We start from the raw sequence: 20,022 nt of genomic DNA, 5'->3' as shown, positions 1-20,022 counted from the left end.
ATATGATAGGATGAGGGATGAAATGGCTAACGTAGACTGGGAGAGCAGGCTGGCAGGTAGGATAGCTGAGGAACAGTGGAGGATTTTTAAGGAGATCCTTTTCAGTTCTCAGCAAAAATATATTCCAACAAAAAACAAGGATTGTAAGAAAAGGGAGAACCAGCCGTGGGTAACGAAGGAAATAAAGGAGAGTATTAAAATAAAAACAGCTGCGTACAGAGTGGCCAAAAATAGTGGAGAAACAAGTGATTGGGAAAAATTTAAGAAACAACAAAGAGAGACTAAGAAAGCGATAAAGAAAGGAAGGATAGACTATGAAGCGAGGCTAGCAATTAATATAAAAAATGATCGTAAAAGTTTTTATAAATATATAAAAAGGAATAGAGTGGCTAGAGTGAATGTTGGACCCTTGGAGGACGAGAGGGGGGAGTTAATAGTGGGAAATGAGGATATGGCTGAGTCTTTAAATAAGTTTTTTGTGTCGGTCTTCACGGTGGAGGACACAAATAGTTTGCCAAATATTAACGATAGAGGGTTGGCAGCAGGAGAAATACTTAATACAATTAATGTTACCAGAGAGGCAGTGCTGGGTAGACTAATGGGACTGAAGGTGGACAAGTCCCCGGGTCTGGATGGAATGCATCCCAGGGCATTGAAAGAAATGTCAGAGGTAATAGTGGATGCGTTAGTGATTATTTATCAAAACTCGTTGCATTCTGGGGTAGTGCCGGTTGATTGGAAAACGGCTAATGTTACGCCGCTGTTTAAAAAAGGAAGGAGACAAAAGGCGGGTAACTATAGGCCGGTCAGCTTAACGTCTGTAGTAGGGAAAATGCTGGAATCCATTATTAAAGAGGAGATAGCAGGGCATCTGGATAGAAATGGTTCGATCAATCAGACGCAGCATGGATTCATGAGGGGAAAGTTGTGCTTGACGAACATGTTGGATTTTTATGAAGATGTGACTAGGGCGGTTGATGGAGGAGAACCGGTGGATGCGGTGTTTTTGGATTTCCAAAAGGCGTTTGATAAGGTGCCCCATAAAAGGCTGCTGAAGAAGATTAGGGCACACGGAGTTGGGGGTAGTGTGTTAAAGTGGATTGGGGACTGGCTATCCGACAGGAAGCAAAGAGTCGGAATAAATGGGTGTTTTTCCGGTTGGAGGAAGGTAACTAGTGGCGTGCCGCAGGGATCGGTACTCAGGCCGCAACTGTTTACCATTTATATAGATGATCTGGAGGAGGGGACGGAGTGTAGGGTAACGAAGTTTGCAGACGACACAAAGATAAGTGGAAAAGTGAATCGTGTGGAGGACGGAGAAGATCTGCAGAGAGATTTGGACAATGGAGTATAACGTTGATAAATGCAAGGTTATACACTTGAGGAAATAATAACAAATGGGATTACTATCTCAATGGAAACAAATTAAAACATGCTACCGTGCAAAGGGACCTGGGGGTCCTTGTGCATGAGACGCAAAAGCCCAGTCTGCAGGTACAACAGGTGATCAAGGCGGCAAATGGGATGTTGGCCTATATCGCGAGGGGGATAGAATATAAAAGCAGGGATGTCTTGATGCACCTGTACAGGGCATTGGTGAGGCCGCAGCTGGAATACTGTGTGCAGTATTGGTCCCCTTATATGAGGAAGGATATATTGGCATTGGAGGGAGTGCAGAGAAGGTTCACCAGGTTGATACCGGAGATGAGGGGTTTGGATTATGAGGAAAGGCTGAGGAGATTGGGTTTGTACTCGTTGGAGTTTAGAAGGATGAGGGGGGATCTTATGGAGACTTATTAGATAATGCGGGGGCTGGATAGGGTGGAGGCGGAGAGATTCTTTCCACTTAGTAAGGAAGTTAAAACTAGAGGACACAGCCTCAAAATAAAGGGGGGTCGGTTTAAGACAGAGTTGAGGAGGAACTTCTTCTCCCAGAGGGTGGTGAATCTCTGGAATTCTCTGCCCACTGAGGTGGTGGAGGCTACCTCGCTGAATATGTTTAAAGCGCGGATGGATGGATTCCTGATCGGTAAGGGAATTAAGGGTTATGGGGATCAGGCGGGTAAGTGGTACTGATCCACGTCAGATCAGCCATGATCTTATTGAATGGCGGGGCAGGCTCGAGGGGCTAGATGGCCTACTCCTGCTCCTATTTCTTATGTTCTTATGTTCATACGTTAGGAACAAAAGAGTTGTCAGGGAGAAAATCGGACCTCTCAGGGACAAAGGAGGGGAATTATGCTTCGAACCCAAGGGAATAGGGGAGATCCTAAATGAATGCATCGGTATTCACGAAGGAGAGGGGCGTGTTAACCGGGAGTGTCTCGGAGGGAGGTGTTGACCCGTTAGAGAAAATCTCCATTACAAGAGAGGAAGTGTTAGGTTTTTTAGGGAACATTAAAACTGACAAAGCCCCAGGGCCTGATGGCATCTATCCTCGACTGCTCAGGGAGACGAGAGATGAAATTGCTGGGCCTCTGATGGAAATCTTTGTCGCTTCTTTGGACACAGGTGAGGTCCCTGATTGGAGGATAGCGAATGTGGTCCCGTTGTTTAAGAAGGGTAGCAGGGATAACCCAGGAAATTATAGGCCAGTAAGCTTGACGTCCGTGGTAGGGAAGTTGTTGGAGAGGATTCTTAGAGACAGGATGTATGTGCATTTAGAACGGAACAATCTCATTAGTGACAGACAGCATGGTTTTGTAAGAGGGAGGTCGTGCCTTACAAATTTGGTGGAGTTTTTTGAGGAAGTGACAAAAACGGTTGATGAAGGAAGGGCCATGGATGTCGTCTATATGGATTTCAGTAAGGCATTTGACAAAGTCCCACATGGCAGGTTGGTTAAGAAGGTTAAGGCTCATGGGATACAAGGAGAAGTGGCTAGATGGGTGGAGAACTGGCTTGGCCATAGGAGACAGAGGGTAGTGGTCGAAGGGTCTTTTTCCGGCTGGAGGTCTGTGCCCAGTGGTGTTCCGCAGGGCTCTATACTGGGAGCTCTGCTATTTGTGATATATATAAATGATTTGGAAGAAGGTGTAACTGGTGTAATCAGCAAGTTTGCGGATGACACGAAGATGGCTGGAATTGCGGATAGCGAAGAGCATTGTCGGGCAATACAGCAGGATATAGATAGGCTGGAAAATTGGGCGGAGAGGTGGCAGATGGAGTTTAATCCGGATAAATGCGAAGTGATGCACTTTGGAAGAAATAATGTAGGGAGGAGTTATACAATAAATGGCAGAGTCATCAGGAGTATAGAAACACAGAGGGACCTAGGTGTGCAAGTCCACAAATCCTTGAAGGTGGCAACACAGGTGGAGAAGGTGGTGAAGAAGGCATATGGTATGCTTGTCTTTATAGGACGGCGTATAGAGTATAAAAGCTGGAGTCTGATGATGCAGCTGTATAGAACGCTGGTTAGGCCACATTTGGAGTACTGCGTCCAGTTCTGGTCGCCGCACTACCAGAAGGACGTGGAGGCGTTAGAGAGAGTGCAGAGAAGGTTTACCAGGATGTTACCTGGTATGGAGAGTCTTAGCTATGAGGAGAGATTGGGTAGACTGGGGTTGTTCTCCTTGGAAAGACGGAGAATGAGGGGAGATCTAATAGAGGTGTACAAGATTATGAAGGGTATAGATAGGATGAACAGTGGGAAGCTTTTTCCCAGGTCGGAGGTGACGATCATGAGGGGTTACGGGCTCAAGCTGAGAGGGGCGAAGTATAACTCAGACATCAGAGGGACGTTTTTTTACACAGAGGGTGGTGGGGGCCTGGAATGCGCTGCCAAGTAGGGTGGTGGAGGCAGGCACGCTGACATCGTTTAAGACTTACCTGGATAGTCACATGAGCAGCCTGGGAATGGAGGGATACAAACGATTGGTCTAGTTGGACCAAGGAGCGGCACAGGCTTGGAGGGCCGAAGGGCCTGTTTCCTGTGCTGTACTGTTCTTTGTTCTTTGTTCAGTAATGGGGAGAATGTGCAAACTCCACACAGACAGTCACCTGGGGCCAGAATTGAACCGAGTCCCTGGCTCTGTGAGGCAACAGTGCTAACCGCTGTGCCACCTGGGACTATGCTCACTGGAATTCAGAAGAATGAGGGGAGATCTTATAGGAACATAAGATTATTAAGGGAACAGATAAGATAGAAGCAGGGAGGTTGTTTCCATGTTTATCATGATTTTTCAAAATTCACAAATGATCATTAATGCTTAAAAATAATGAGTCTTATTAAAGGATCTAAAATGTTAGCAAAATAAACCACCTGAAGTTTGTGGTTAGTAGCAAACAAGTTTAATCTGTCTGTGTGGAGTTTGCACATTCACGTGTCTGCGTGGGTTTCCTCGGTGCTCCGGTTTCCTCCCACAGTCCAAAGATGTGCGGGTTAGGTTGATTGGCCATGCTAAAAATTGCCCCTTAGAGTCCCGAGATGCGTAGATTAGAGGGATTAGTGGGTAAATATGTAGGGATATGGGGGTAGGGCCTGGGTGGGATTGTGGTCGGTGCAGACTCGATGGGGCCAAATGGCCTCTTTCTGCACTGTAGGGTTTCTATGACAAGAGTACAAATTGCTGATAGTATCAGGCAAGAGAAATAACTATGCAATTACAAGTTGGCATAAAATTGGTAAAAATGATTTAAATGGGTTTAATGAAGCTAGGCTAAGTGACACTGAACCAAAGAATATGGCTCAAATATGGTCAACATTCAATAAAAAATGAACACGCGTAAAACAAACCTGGTGCCATGGTTATCAGGTAAAGGAAATAGATACAAAATTATGGAAGAAACAGACAAATGAACAAGTTAACTTACTTTTGCAGGCCACAGCCTCCCTTGCCAATTGCAAAAGATAAATTCATCCAAGTCAGTCATTGCTTATGGCAGTGCACGCTCAGGCAGTAAAACATCTATATACTGAAAAGAAAAAAAAACAATTTAAATGGTTATAGAGTCAGAGTTTTCCAGCACAGAAAGAAGCCCTCTGGCCCATCATGTCTGTGCAATTTATTCTAATCCCATTTTCCACCACTTGGTCTGCAGCCTTGTATGCTATGGCACTTAAGTGTTCATCTAAATGCTTCTTGGGTTCCTGCCTCTGACACCCTTTCAGATATTGAGTTCCAGATTCCCATCACCCTCTGGGTGAAAGAGCTTTTCCTCAAATCCCCTCAATCTCCTGCCCCTTACCGTAAATCTGTGCCTCCTGGTTATTGACCCCTCCAAAGGAAAAGGTTGTTTACCATCTACCCTAATATATGTCCCTCACTCTTGTTTGATAACAGGCAGTAAGCAAAATTTTGGTTCATAGCAATCTAAGAAAATGTATACTGTATGTATTTATACAAATATAAAAGGATTGTGATCTGAAACACTGGCATGAAGAATATTTTGTAAAACAGTGAAATTTGACAGTAAAAACTTTACACCATTCTTTTGCAAAAACACTCCAAAGATGTGCAGGTTAGGTAGATTGGCCATGGTAAATTGCCCCTTAGTGTCTCGGGACGCGTAGGTTAGAGGGATTAGTGGGGGATTACGGGGATAGGGAGTGGGTGGGATTGTTGTCGGTGCAGACTCGATGGGCCGAATGGCCTCCTTCTGCACTGTACGGATTCTATGAAAATAAATTTGTAATTGACATTACATTAGAATGGATCATTGAAATATCTTTATTCTATACCTAACTACATCTATGGATTCTTGAACAATACAATTTCATTTCAGCCAAATAAAAGGAATGGCAACTTAAAATTTCATTTGTCATTGTCCTATATTCAAAGTTTGGTTTGAAACCGCAAGAGTACAACAAAAGTAATGAAGTCTAAAGCAAACAAATTGAAAGTTCATAAATGATCATGAATCACACTTGACAGAATAACCTAGACCCATTATCTTCAACAGAAGCTACAAGCAACGCACTCAATACAAGTGAAATTATATATTTAGTTTTCCATTAAATTCAAATCAAGGTAAAACACAGTACAAAGCACGAGCTTTCCAATAAATCAAGTAACGATCATGATCCAGATTTTTTTTTAAAAAAACGTTCAAAATAATTCTGTAGCAATAATGACTAACCTGAAAACTTGTAAAACGAGACATATACATTGTTGAAAAAACTGCTGCATTGAATGTATTATAAATTCATGTACCAACAATTCTCATCCCAATCTGCCAACAACCCCTTGTAGATTAAAATTAATAAATAATATTTATTCCACTACAGGAGATAACTCAAAAGCAATAAATTAGGTTTTGGGTGTTCAAATCATATGTTAACATTAGAATTGTCATTAGTTTTGGTACAGATTGCAATTTTATTTAATGGACAGAAGGTTTTAGGAACAGTGATGCATCCATCCTGTGGAAGGTGGGAAGACATAATTTCAATGCAAGGATCCTTTGAGGGAATTATCCACATTAAAAAGTTTTCTAATAATTAATCTAATTGCAACGACCTCAGGGTAGGCAGTCATGGGAGAAGGCCACAGCCTGTAGAAAATGTAACTGAAAAAGTGCAGGAGCAGAGTAGTGATTGGAAATTTATTTGACTGGGGATAGAGCATCACTTATACAATAGTAGATATGGTCTCAAATGGTCTGTTATCTCCCAAGATGATAGGGTAAGGGATTATAGTATCACATAGTACAGAAAAAAACATTCTATCCATCATAGGAATTAGGAGAATAGGCAAATTCAGCCCTTCGAGCCTGCTTCACCATTCAATCAGATCATGGCTGATCTCTCCCTGTCTCAAATCCACCTCCCTACCTGTTCCCCATATCCATCATGTCTGTACCAAGGAGCTATTCCATTCATCTACTACTTTCTCATAACCGTCATTTCTTAGGTACATATCTAATTTTTGAAAAGTATCATGAATTTCCTTCTACCAGGTAGTGCATTTCAAATTATAGTTAAAAAATCTAATTTTCCCACTGAATTTCTTTAACAAATACCTTAAATTTGTGCTCTTTGGTTACCAATCCTTCAAGTCCACACATTTTCTCTTTATTTACTTCACTAGAACCTTTCAAAACAATGCAAGACTAACTGAAAGTCATTGTTCAGATTCTGCAGAGAGTGTGGAAATAGATTCAGTACTGTGCACAAACCTGACATTATAACCTGACCTTGACTTCTGCACATATTGACTAACTTGCATACCCAGCATTTTACTCCTCCCCACCAGCCAGAAGATACCATTTTATTTTACAAATATTCCCCTTTAAGCTACTCTCTCGAAGACAGACTACAGCTAGTATACTGTACTATCATCTCCATATGCAGTTTTATGATCCACAATAATTGGAAAATGAAAAAGAATCAGAAATTCAGAAAGTTACACATCCATCCTGAAAGTTTCTTCTAATTCACTTGAAATTCAGACAGGCTGCAATTGGACTTTTAAAAATCTAAAATATTGGGTTCCGAATGGCTGAACTGCTAATTAGCACTCAATAATGTACAGTGGTTGACAGGACTAAATGACATTTATCACATGCTTAAGTAAACAAATATCAGGTTGTTGGTGATTTTGCCTAAAGAGTCAATATATACATTCCACCAGAACCCAGTCCATAAAGGCTTTTGACTAAAGTATGTGCATTGACATCAGATGAGGATTACACTGGGTTTGGTTTCATTTGGATTGCCTGCCAGATTCAGGCACACAGAATGGCATAATTGGGGGGCAAAGGGAGGAAAGTGAAAAAAAGAGTAAAGATCTGAACAGAAAATTCAAATGGAAGAATATTCGCATTTGCTAAATTAAAAAAAAACAAGCAGACTAATACAGCTGTAAGCTCAGTTTAGTGGATGCGGTCATGCTGTGGTAGGGGTTCAAAAATGGGAAACCACATTAAAAAAATCAGCAACTAAATCTTGTAAAAACAGATTTACGCACCTGCAGCTTTTTTAGCGGCAGTTCCTTAACGTTGTGTGTTACTATGTACGATTAGGACAAATCCAGTCCTGCCAATTGCGGCTCCTTTAGTCTATTTTCAATCATAGGATCTTACAGTGCAGAAGGAAGCAATTTGGCCCATAGAGTCTGCACCGACCACAATCCCACCCAGGCCCTGTCCCCATGACCCCATGTATTTACCCAAGCTAGTCCCCCGACACGAAGGGAGAATTTAGCATGGCCAAACCACCTAACCCGCACATCTTTGGACTTTGGGAGAAACCAGAGTACCCGGAGGAAACCCACACAGACATGGGGAGAATGTGCAAACTCCACACAGACAGTGACCCAAACTGGGAATCGATCCTGGGTCCCTGGCGCTGAGGCAGCAGTGCTAACCTCTGTGGCACCAAAATGACAGACAAGACTCTCGATAGAGCTACCAAGCTATACTTACCCATCATAACCTGCATACTAATGCCCAGTTTAGATCTTGCCAGATTATTCAGCTCCGAGCTACATTAGAACCTTGGTCCAAATATGGACAAAAAAAAGTTTAATGCTATTGTGAAGTGGATGTGAGCACCAAGGAGCCCGAGTAAAACTTAAGTCAACAGGGATCAGGGTGGGAACTTTCTGCTGTTTGGCATCTTGATAGTTGGAGCTCAATCAACTCATCCCAGGAAAATGCTGTCGGAACTGCTTCAATGACTTTCCCTCATCTTAAGCTCAGAAGTGAGGGTGTTCGAAATTTCTAAGAAAATAAAGTCTATACAGATTCAACAAGACCTGGACACCATTCAGGCTTGGACTGAAAAGTGGCAAATAACATTCACGCCACACATCTCCAAGTATTCAGTAACCTCCGCTTGATATTTAATGGCATTACCATTGTTCAATGTCCCATCAACATCCTGGGTTCATCATTTACCAGAAACTAAGTAGCATGGGCAGGAATTTAACATAAATATCATGGCCAGAAGAACAAGTCAAAGGTTGGGAATTCAGCGGTGAGTAATTAATCTTCTGACTCCCAAAAGCCTGTCCACTGTCTACAAAGCACAAGAAAGAAATGTGATGAAATACCCTCCAATTTCTGGATGAATGCAGCTCCAACAACACTCAAGAAACTTGACACCATCCAAAACATGCAGCAATTTGATTGGCACCCCGATGACCTGAAACATACTGTAGTCACAATCTGCAAGACGCACCCCAGCAACTTGCCAAGGCTTCTTCATCAGCACCTCCCAAACCAGCAACACTTACCACTTAGATGGAAAAATTAACAGCCTCATGAAAACACCACCACTTCCAAGTTCTCCTTTAAGTCATTCACTGTCCTGACTTGGAAATATGTTGGCGATCGATCATCGTCACTGGGTCAAACTCAAATCTCATTCCTCATTAGCACTGATGGAGTATATGCAATACAGGGATTGCAGCATTCAAGAAAGACTTGTAACCTCATCAGGGGAAATTTGAGTGGGCAATAAATGCTGGCTTTGCTGGTCATGCCCACATCCTGCGAATGAATTAAAAAATGCTAGACATAAAATCACCATTAAATCTTCTAGCATCATTACATCAAATAAATATACCACTATAGTTCTCTATATACAGCCTAACAGTTTAAGTGAAATATATCTAATCGAGATGGTGGGGGAAATACCAAATTCACTGTGGTAATTTACCAAAATTTGCTGGACTCGGAGATGGTTCCCGCAGATTGGAGAACAGCAAATGTGATGCCACTGTTTTAAAAAGGTAGACAAAAGGCGGGTAACTATAGGCTGGTTAGCTTAACTTCTGTAGTAGGTAAAATGCTTGAATCTATCAAGGAAGAAATAGCGGGACTCTGAATATAAATTGTCCCATTGGGAAGACGCAGCATGGGTTCATGAAGGGCAGATAATGTTTGACTAATTTGGTGGAATTCCTTGAGAACATTACATGCGCATTGAACAATGGGGAACCTGTGGATGTGGGGTGTCTGGATTTCCAGAAGGCATTTGACAAGGCACCACACCAAAGGCTGCTGCATAAGATGAAGGTGCACGGTGTTATGGGTAATGTACTAGCATGGATAGAGGATTGGCTAACTAACAGAAAGCAAAGAGTGGGGGTAAATGGGTGTTTTTCCAGTTGGCGATCAGTGGCTAGGTGTGCCTCAAGGGTTAGTGTTGAGACCGCAATTGTTTACGATTTACATAGATGATTTGGAGTTGGGGACCAAGTGTAGTGTGTCAAAATTTGCAAATGACACCAAGATGAGTGGCAGAGCAAAGTGTGCAGAGGACACTGAAAATCTGCAAAGGGATATAGATAGTCTAAGTGAGTGGGCAAGGGTCTGGCAGATGGAGTACAATGTTGGTAAATGTGAGGTCATCCATTTTGATAGGAATAACAGCAAAATGGACTATTATTTAAATGGTAAAAAATTTCAGTATGCTGCTGTGCAGAGGGACCTGGGTGTCCTTGTGCATGAATCACAAAAAGTTGGTTTGCAGGTGCAGCACGTAATTAAGGCGGCAAATGGAATTTTGTCCTTCACTGCTAGAGGGATGGAGTTTAAAAGAGTGAGGTTATGTTGCAGCTGTATAAGGTGCTGGTAAGGCCACACTTAGAATACTATGTATAGTTTTGGTCTCCTTACTTAAGAAAGGATATACTGGCACTGGAGGGGGTACAGTGGAGACTCACTAGGCTGATTCCGGAGTTGAGAGGGTTGGCTTATGAGGAGAGACTGAGTAGACTGGGGCTACACGCATTGGAATTCAGAAGAATATGGGGAGATCTTATAGAAATGTATAAGATTATGAAGGGAATCGATAAGATAGAAGCAGGGAAGTTGTTACCACTGGCAGGTGAAATCCAGAACTAGGGGGCATGGCCTCAAAATAAGGGGGAGCAGATTTAGGACTGAGTTGAGGAACTTCTTCACGCAAAGGGTTGTGAATCTGTGGAATTCCCTGCCCAGTGAAGCAGTTGAGGCTACCTCATTGAATGTTTTTAAGGCAAGGATAGATAAATTTTTGAACAGTAAAGGAATTAAGGGTTACGGTGAGCAGGCGGGTAAGTGGAGCTGAGTTCACAAAAAGATCAGCCATGGTCTTATTGAATGGCGAAGCAGGCTCAAGGGACCAGATGGCCTACTCCTGCTCCTAATTCTTACGTTGGAAAAACTAAGCGAGCTTCACATTGGTTGGCATACTCTGCAAGCAGGATTTTTCTATTGGCTGAAGAGAACATTGGTTTCATCCTAACAATCTTGAAAAACATGTCCGTAGAACAGCAAGCCAATTTTTGAAACTGCAAGTGGATAAGATACAACCAGAAAAAGGCCAAATTTTCCACACCAAACAACAAAATCAACTAGTCTAGGGCTACTGATGAACAGCAGGTAGAACTCACTGTTCAAATAATCCTCTTCCAGTATTGCTTTTATGTTTTTCCTCCAAAATATGCTTTCGTAAAAGAAACTTTACAGTAAAATTCAAGCAGTTAAAAACAAATTGTTTAGGTTAAAAACAATACATGGCATTCTAGGGTGCCTCACCCCACTTAATGTAGTTACATCAAGTATTTTAATCATAGAATCCTACAGTGCAGAAGGAGGCCATTCAGACCAGAGTCTGCACCGACCATAATCCCACCCAGGCCCTATCCCCTTAACCCCTTGCATTTATCCTAGCTAACCCCTCTGACACTGAGGGACAATTTAGCATGGCCAATCCACCTAAGCTGCACATCTTTGGACTGTGGGAGGAAACGGGAGCACCCGGAGGAAACCCACGCAGACACAGGGAGAATATGCAAACTCCACACAGACAGTGACTCAAGCCGGGATGAATGACGTATAACCAAGGGAGTTTTGCATTAGTAAACTGAGGAGTTGGAAGCATAATGGCAAGGTACATGGCTGTAATTTTCCTCCATTAAGCCACTCACTCAGCATCTAGTCTGGGCCTTCGAATGTGCCAGTTTGCAACATTTGTCACGGATATCGCCAATGCCCTGGAAAAGCAGCATGTTTCCGGCAGGCTGAAAAGTGACTTTCGCTGAGTTAATGGCCTTGCAACAGAACAGTTGATGTTTGTCTTGTGTGCATACCAAAGAACAGTCTTATACAGCACAAAATGCAGTATTACGGGAACTGCTCGTAATCAACTTGGACAAAAACCAATGCATTTTTTCCAGAAGCAGAACTGGGGAGATGCAGAACGGCCTGTTCCTTATTCAGCACCTTGAGGACAACGTGTGGTGGCACTGAGATACTGAGTGTTCACAAGAGACTAGATCACCCCAGCCAGGCTACACTTTGATGCTTGTTCAAACCTTCTGGCAAAGCGGAATTCTGCCAAATGATCAGCAGTTTGCTTGGGGAATAATATAACAGGATCTACCATCTCCCTTTTCCACAGGATCTCAAGGACAAGCTGTACAGATTGCTGCCCGATTGTAGATCCCCAACAGGTTTATTTGGTAGCACGAGCTTTCGGAGCGCTGCCCCTTCATCAGGCGAGTGAAGGGGCAGCACTCCGGAAGCTCGTGCTACCAAATAAACCTGTTAGACTTTAACCTGGTGTTGAGACACTTCTTACTGTGCCCACCCCAGTCCAACGCCAGCATCTCCACATCATGATTGTAGAGAGGAACAGGATTGGCTGCAAGTTAATTGCTTTTACGTTGAATGTGTGGAATGGGACAAACTAACTGAGATGAAGTACTCTGCAAAAAAATGCCCCATCTTCATAGGGCACTGACGCTTTGGGATATAGATCCATGGGCTCAAGGTACTCTTGCTGCCTCAGCCAACTTGCCACTGTCATGTGAGCCTAAGTGGTGATCAATATGTTCATGGCTGATCCTCGAACACACTCCCATGCTCTCTCCATGCCCCTTAATGACTTTAGAATGCAGAAATTTATTTCCTTCCTAAACATAGTGACTTGGTCTCCACAGCCTGGTGATACAGAATTCCACTGTTCCACCACCCTCTGAATGAAGAAGTTTCTCCTCATCCATGTTTTAAATAGCCTAGCCCGTATCCCAATTCATATATCCTTTACAGCAATATCAGAATCAGAAAACCTTGACTGATTCCACTCTCTCTCATGTCAAATCATCAAGGCCAGGATTAATCATGCTGCCAGTCATTGTTACTTTTAATACAATTGTTCCTGTTCATAATTACTCAGTTACCCTTTGAACTTCCATGTAAAACGCTCCCACATCTGGGAAAGACAATCACATTCCAAAGGCATCACTATTTACTCGTACAGCATCCGCGCCAGCTGTCCTTACCTTTCCTGAAAATGTATTGCTTTTTAAACACAACTTTGAAGCACAAGAAAATCTTTGAAAAAGCCAAATTAGACAGCAGTTTATTTTCCAGTGGGACCACCTTCACCATATTTTTAAGCTTAGATGTTAACAAATGAAATTCACTGTCCAATGCTTTCAGTGGGAACTACTGGAAGTCAAAACTCCCCTACATACGTCACCATTTATCTACAAAGTATAGCCTCACCATCATTTTCCTTAACCCCACCTCTGCTTCTGTGTACTCAAGATTGCTTCTCTAACATCCAGCCCAAGGAGGGCCACAATTTCCTCCACTGTCTGTGGTCCCCATCATAAACTCCATTCCATTTCCAGTGGCGCTCCACCAGTTCTAACCTCACTTAGTTTAAGAAATTCTTTGCACATCTGTGCAAAGGCGGCCTTTGACAAGGTGCCGCATAGGAGACTGTTAAATAAGTTAAGAGCCCATGGTGTTAAGGGTAAGATCCTGGCATGGATAGAAGATTGGCTGGTAAAATTCAGCAATGATAAGGTTGTTGAATACTAAGGAAGGAGATGACCATTGCCTGGCAATTGTTGGCATGTTACTTGTCACCAGCCCAAGTCCAAATGTTGTACAAACCTTGCTGCATGCAGGCACAGACTACTTTGATATCTAAAGAGTTGAACATTTAGGGTACCTGGAGGTGTAAAGGAACAAAGGAAGCTCAGTGTATGCCCACAGACCCCCAAAGGTAGCAGGGTGGGTAGATAAGCTCAAGAAATTGGGGATCCTTCCCTTCATTAGCCAAGGCACAAACATTAGAGTCGGGAAATTATACTACAACCGTAAAAACACGATTTAGGCCTCAGAGTATTGCATGCAGTTCTAGTCACAGCATTACAGAGAACTGTTTTTGTACTACAAGTATGAAGGTTTGAGAATTTTGCCAGGACTGAAGATATTTAGCAAAGAGGAAAGACTAGATAGCCTCAGGAAGCTGAGGGGATAAGCACTTGGACATTCACTTGAAATGCTATAAACCTGTGGAACAAGAGTTGGAAAGGGGGATTCGTCTGATAGTTCCTTTGTGGTTTTCTCATGGGCTGAACAGCATCCTTCTGAGCTGTAAATTTGTATGATACGTGAGATTTTCTCGTAGCCTCCCACTTATGCCTTGAGATATTCTACCACATTAAACTTTTTAAATGCAATTGTTCTTGCCAGGCCTCTTTACTGGCCTACATGTCCTGGAGAAAATGTGTACAATGTCAGACTGATGAGGGATCAGAATCCACCATGTCACAGATTACCACATGAGAATTCCCATAGTATAGATTCTCAGGGTCAGAAAGTTTTACAGAAGCTCTTAGAACATTCTTAAAGTTGCATCTGATACCACAGGGCTGCTCCAGGACACACAGGCAATTCCCTGATGAGCAGTCCGATAGGGACTGAATTTTGTTTTTAAAAATTGCTTTATTAACAAAGTATCTCCTTTAAAATTGCTGCCAGTCAGCTTTCTTTGTTAAGAAATGTTTATAATGATTTTCACAGGAAACACATCTAGTTTCCTGATCAGTGGCAGCAAGCTTTTGCAAGTTAACTCCAGAGATTAAGTTACTCAAGAGAGGTAAAAATGATGAAACAATTTCACATTTGCTCCAGAAAACAAACTTGACCCAAGTTTTAAAAAAAAGAGGGAACACACAACTTGAAATAGCGACAGGAGGCTAGAAGCAACTTGTTTAAGATTCAGGCAACAACTAATCAGAAGTTTACACCACCCACTGGAAATGATAGCTTACTTCTGACCAGCCACTCAAATAGCCCCACGGCCAAGATTTTAAAAGGGCCTAATGTCCTTTAATACCCAACCGGCCTACCATTTTCTTTCACAATAATCTAGCGCTGTATTCTTGTTTCTGAGGGGTGTGAAAAGCAGTCAGTGGGTGCAGATTATGGCCTACAATTTTATCTCACAGTAATCCAGTGCTATATTCTTGTAGCTTCAGATGGCCAGTTTAAAAAGCAGTCAGTGGGTACAGATTATTTTTTCATGCACATATACACACACGATATAGACTCACACACTTATCTATATATTTCTGTAATATGAGCACAATAAACAGCACCTCCCACCCACAAATCCAGGTAAGTGAAGGATCACCCACTTGCTCAACAATCACTGAAGAAAGATGAATGGGAGGCGGCAGGAACGCATCTTTTCCCCCTGCTCTCCCAGCACAAACTCGACACCTCCAGGCGTGCGAAGGGTTTATTTGTCCTTCTGCTTCCCCTCTCCAAGCCGTGCCACACCCCCAGCACAAAAAAACTTATTTCTTTCCCCAAAAACCAAGTTGCGAAGGGACAACAAAGTCCGAATCTTTCCTCCAAACGGCCTCCTAGAGTTTAACTTGGTCCATTCCTTGCATCGTGATCCACCCGCAATCCCTCACTCTCTCCACACACTCACACCCTCTCTCTCCCCGACAGTCGTTGGCGCAACCAACAAGTTCCGAGGAGCAGAAAATGGGCCTGGGCGGGTGGGCGGGGCCTGGGCGACTTCCGGGTCAGGGGTCGCAAGCCGTCCCCCCCGCCTCCCAATTTTCAAATCACGTCACCAAACGGCCGCAGGCGGCGCGGGAGGAGGCACGTGACCGCTCGAACCCTTCCCCCCCCCCCCCAATCGGGGCGTCCAACACGTTCATGGCTGAAGCTGGACTGACGGGTGGTTTCGATTGTCGATGCCCGCAAAATCCAGACTCCCAATCCCGCAAAAAACTGTTCTTAAAGGGCCAAAATAAGAAGAAATGGTCAAATACTGCGGCTGCTGGAATATGAGAGAAAGTGCTGGAAAATCTGTGAGGTGGTTCATTTTGGCAATCTTATAAGTGTGAGGTGGTTTATTTTGGCAGGTCAAATAGGATGGTGGAATATAATATTCATGGTCGGACTCTTGGCAGAGTGGAAGATCAGAAGGATCTTGGGGTCTGAGTTCATAAGACGCTCAAAGCAGCTGTGCAGGTTGAGGCTGTGGTTAAGAAGGCATTTGGTGTACTGGCCTTCATCAATCGAGGGATTGAGTTTAGGAGTCCGGGGATAATGTTGCAGCTATGTACGACCTTGGTCAGACATAGAACATAGAACAGTACAGCACAGAACAGGCCCTTCGGCCCACGATGTTGTGCCGAGCCTTATCTGAAACCAAGATCAAGCTATCCTACTCCCTATCATCCTGGTGTGCTCCATGTGCCTATCCAATAACCGCTTAAATGTTCCTAAAGTGTCTGACTCCACTATCACTGCAGGCAGTCCATTCCACAGCCCAACCACTCTGCGTAAAGAAACCTACCTCTGATATCCTTCCTGTATCTCCCACCACGAACCCTATAGTTATGCCCCCTTGTAATAGCTCCATCCACCCGAGGAAATAGTCTTTGAACGTTCACTCTATCTATCCCCTTCATCATTTTATAAACCTTTGTGTGAAGAAGTTCCTCCTCAACTCAGTCCTAAATCTGCTCCCCCTTATTTTGAGGCCATGCCCCCTAGTTCCACCCACCAGTGGAAACAACTTCCCTGCTTCGATCTTATCTATTTCCCTCATAATCTTATATGTTTCTATAAGATCGCCCCTCATTCTTCTGAATTCCAATGAGTATAGCCCCAGTCCAATGAGTATAGCCCCAGTCTACTCAGTTTCTCCTCATAAGCCAACCCTCTCAACTCTGGAATCAACCTAGTGAATCTCCTCTGCACCCCCTCCAGTGCCAGTATATCCTTTCTCAAGTAAGGAGACCAAAACTGGACACAGTACTCCTGGTGTGGCCTCACCAGCACCTTATACAGCTGCAACATAACCTCGCTGTTTTTAAACTCCATCCCTCGAGCAATAAAGGACAAAATTCCATTTTCCTTCTTAATTACCTGCTGCACCTGCAAACCAACTCCTTGAGATTCCTGCACAAGGACACCCAGGTCCCTCTGCACAACAGCATGCTGCAATTTTTTACAATTTAAATAATAGTCCATTTTGTTGTTATTCCTACCAAAATGGATGACCTCACATTTACCAACATTGTACTGCATCTGCCAGACCTTCGCCCATTCACTGGACTATCTATATCCCTTTGCAGACTTTCAGCGTCCTCTGCACACTTTGCTCTGCCACTCATCTTTGTGCCATCTGCGAATTTTGACACACTACCCTTGGTTCCCAACTCCAATCATCCATGTAAATTGTAAACAATTGCGGTCCCAACACTGATCCCTGAGACACACCACTAGTCACTGATCACCAACCAGAAAAACCCATTTACCCCCACTCTTTGCTTTCTGTTAGTTAACCAATCCTCTATCTAATACATTACCCGTAACACCGTGCACCTTTATCTTATGCAACAGTCTTAGGTGCGGCACCTTGTCAAATGCCTTCTGGAAATCCAGATACACCACATCCACAGGTTCACCATTGTCCGCTGCGTATGTAATGTTCTCAAAGAATTCTACCAAATTAGTCAAACATGAACCTTTGTGTGAAGAAGTTCCTCCTCAACTCAGTCCTAAATCTGCTCCCCCTTATTTTAAACTTCATGAACCCATGCTGCGTCTTACCAATGAGACAATTTATATCCAGATGTCTCGCTATTTCTTCCTTGTTGATAGATTCAAGCATTTTCCCTACTACAGAGGTTAAGCTAACCGGCCTATAGTTACCCGCCTTTTGTCTACCTCCTTTTTTAAACAGTGGCGTCACATTTGCTGTTTTCCAATCTGTGGGAACCACCTCAGAGTCCAGCGAATTTTGGTAAATTACCGCTAGTGCATTTGCTATTTCCTCCGCCATCTCTTTTAGTACCCTGGAATGCATTCTATCAGGACCAGGAGACTTGTCTACCTTTAGCCCATTAGCTTGCCCAACACTACCAAAGAAGAACGTACAGGGTAAATGGTAGGACTCTGAAGAGTGCAGTTGAACAGAGGGATCTGGGAATACAGGTACAGAATTCCCTAAAAGTGACGTCACAGGTGGATAGGGTCGTAAAGAGTGCCTTTGGTACATTGGCCTTTATAAATCGGAGTATCGAGTGTAAAAGTTGGAGTGTTATGGTAAGGTTATATAAGGCATTGGTGAGGCTGAGTTTGGAGTATTGTGTACAGTTTTGGTCACCTAGTTACAGGAAGGATGTAAATAAGATTGAAAGAGTGCAGAGAAGGTTCACAAGGATGTTGCCGGGACTTGAGAAGCTGAGTTACAGAGAGAGATTGAATAGGTTGGGACTTTATTCCCTGGAGCGTAGAAGATTGAGGGGAGATTTGATAGAGGTGTATAAGATTTTGATGGGTATAGATAGAACATAGAACATAGAAAGCCACAGCACAAACAGGCCCTTCGGCCCACAAGTTGCGCTGATCATATCCCTACCTCTAGGCCTATCTATAGCCCTCAATCCCATTAAATCCCATGTACTCATCCAGAAGTCTCTTAAAAGACCCCAACGAGTTTGCCTCCACCACCACCGACGTCAGCCGATTCCACTCACCCACCACCCTCTGAGTGAAAAACTTACCCCTGATATCTCCTCTGTACCTACCCCCCAGCACCTTAAACCTGTGTCCTCTCGTAGCAACCATTTCAGCCCTTGGAAATAGCCTCTGAGAGTCTACCCTATCCAGACCTCTCAACATCTTGTAAACCTCTATCAGGTCACCTCTCATCCTTCGTCTCTCCAGGGAGAAGAGGCCAAGCTCCCTCAACCTATCCTCATAAGGCATGCCCCCCAATCCAGGCAACATCCTTGTAAATCTCCTCTGCACCCTTTCAATGGCTTCAACATCTTTCCTGTAATGAGGTGACCAGAACTGCGCGCAGTACTCCAAGTGGGGTCTAACCAGGGTCCTATAAAGCTGCAGCATTATCTCCCGACTCCTAAACTCAATCCCTCGATTAATGAAGGCTAGTACGCCGTACGCCTTCTTGACCGCATCCTCCACCTGCGAGGCCGATTTAAGAGTCCTATGGACCCGGACCCCAAGGTCCTTCTGATCCTCTACACTGCTAAGAATGGTACCCTTCATATTATACTGCTGCTTCATCCCATTGGATCTGCCAAAATGGATCACCACACACTTATCCGGGTTGAAGTCCATCTGCCACTTCTCCGCCCAGTCTTGCATTCTATCTATGTCTCGCTGCAACTTCTGACATCCCTCCAAACTATCCACAACACCACCTACCTTGGTGTCGTCAGCAAACTTACCAACCCATCCCTCCACTTCCTCATCCAGGTCATTTATGAAAATGACAAACAGCAAGGGTCCCAGAACAGATCCCTGGGGCACTCCACTGGTCACTGACCTCCATGCAGAGAAAGACCCCTCCACAGCCACTCTCTGCCTTCTGCAGGCAAGCCAGTTCTGGATCCACAAGGCAACAGCCCCTTGGATCCCATGCCCTCTCACTTTCTCAAGAAGTCTTGCATGGGGGACCTTATCGAACGCCTTGCTGAAGTCCATATAGACCACATCCACCGCTCTTCCTTCGTCAATGTGTTTGGTCACATTTTCAAAGAACTCAACCAGGCTCGTAAGGCACGACCTGCCCTTGACAAAGCCGTGCTGACTACTTTTGATCATACTAAACTTCTCTAGATGATCATAAATCCTGTCTCTCAGGATCCTCTCCATCAACTTACCAACCACTGAGGTTAGACTCACCGGTCGGTAATTTCCCGGGCTGTCCCTGTTCCCTTTCTTGAATATAGGGTGAATGCAAGCAGGCTTTTTCCGCTGAGGCTAGGGGAGAAAAAAAACCAGAGGGCA

General features: G+C 43.8%; 1 protein-coding gene across 12 annotated transcripts in view; it reads right to left on the bottom strand.

The window, feature by feature from the left end:
* LOC144479686 (uncharacterized) overlaps positions 1 to 15,772 on the bottom strand; it is a 92,735-nt gene extending 76,963 nt beyond the window's left edge. The window contains exons 1-3 of one of the 12 annotated variants that reach the window (XM_078198710.1): positions 15,372 to 15,650; positions 9,180 to 9,435; positions 4,816 to 4,917 (exon numbers count right to left, since the gene is read on the bottom strand). Coding sequence is in view for 3 of the 12 variants with exons in the window: in XM_078198705.1 (XP_078054831.1) it covers positions 4,816 to 4,875 (60 nt within the window). In the remaining 9 variants the exon portion in view is untranslated. Of the gene's footprint in view, positions 1 to 4,815; positions 4,918 to 9,179; positions 9,436 to 15,371 lie in introns of those variants that run through there. The other 11 variants (XM_078198708.1, XM_078198707.1, XM_078198712.1 and 8 more) reach the window with 11 other exon arrangements.
* Between the last annotated feature and the right edge of the window lie 4,250 nt (positions 15,773 to 20,022).

This window comes from Mustelus asterias, chromosome 26 (assembly GCF_964213995.1).
Source record: "Mustelus asterias chromosome 26, sMusAst1.hap1.1, whole genome shotgun sequence".
NCBI lineage: Eukaryota > Metazoa > Chordata > Chondrichthyes > Carcharhiniformes > Triakidae > Mustelus > Mustelus asterias.
This window is presented reverse-complemented; position numbering and strand designations above follow the sequence as displayed.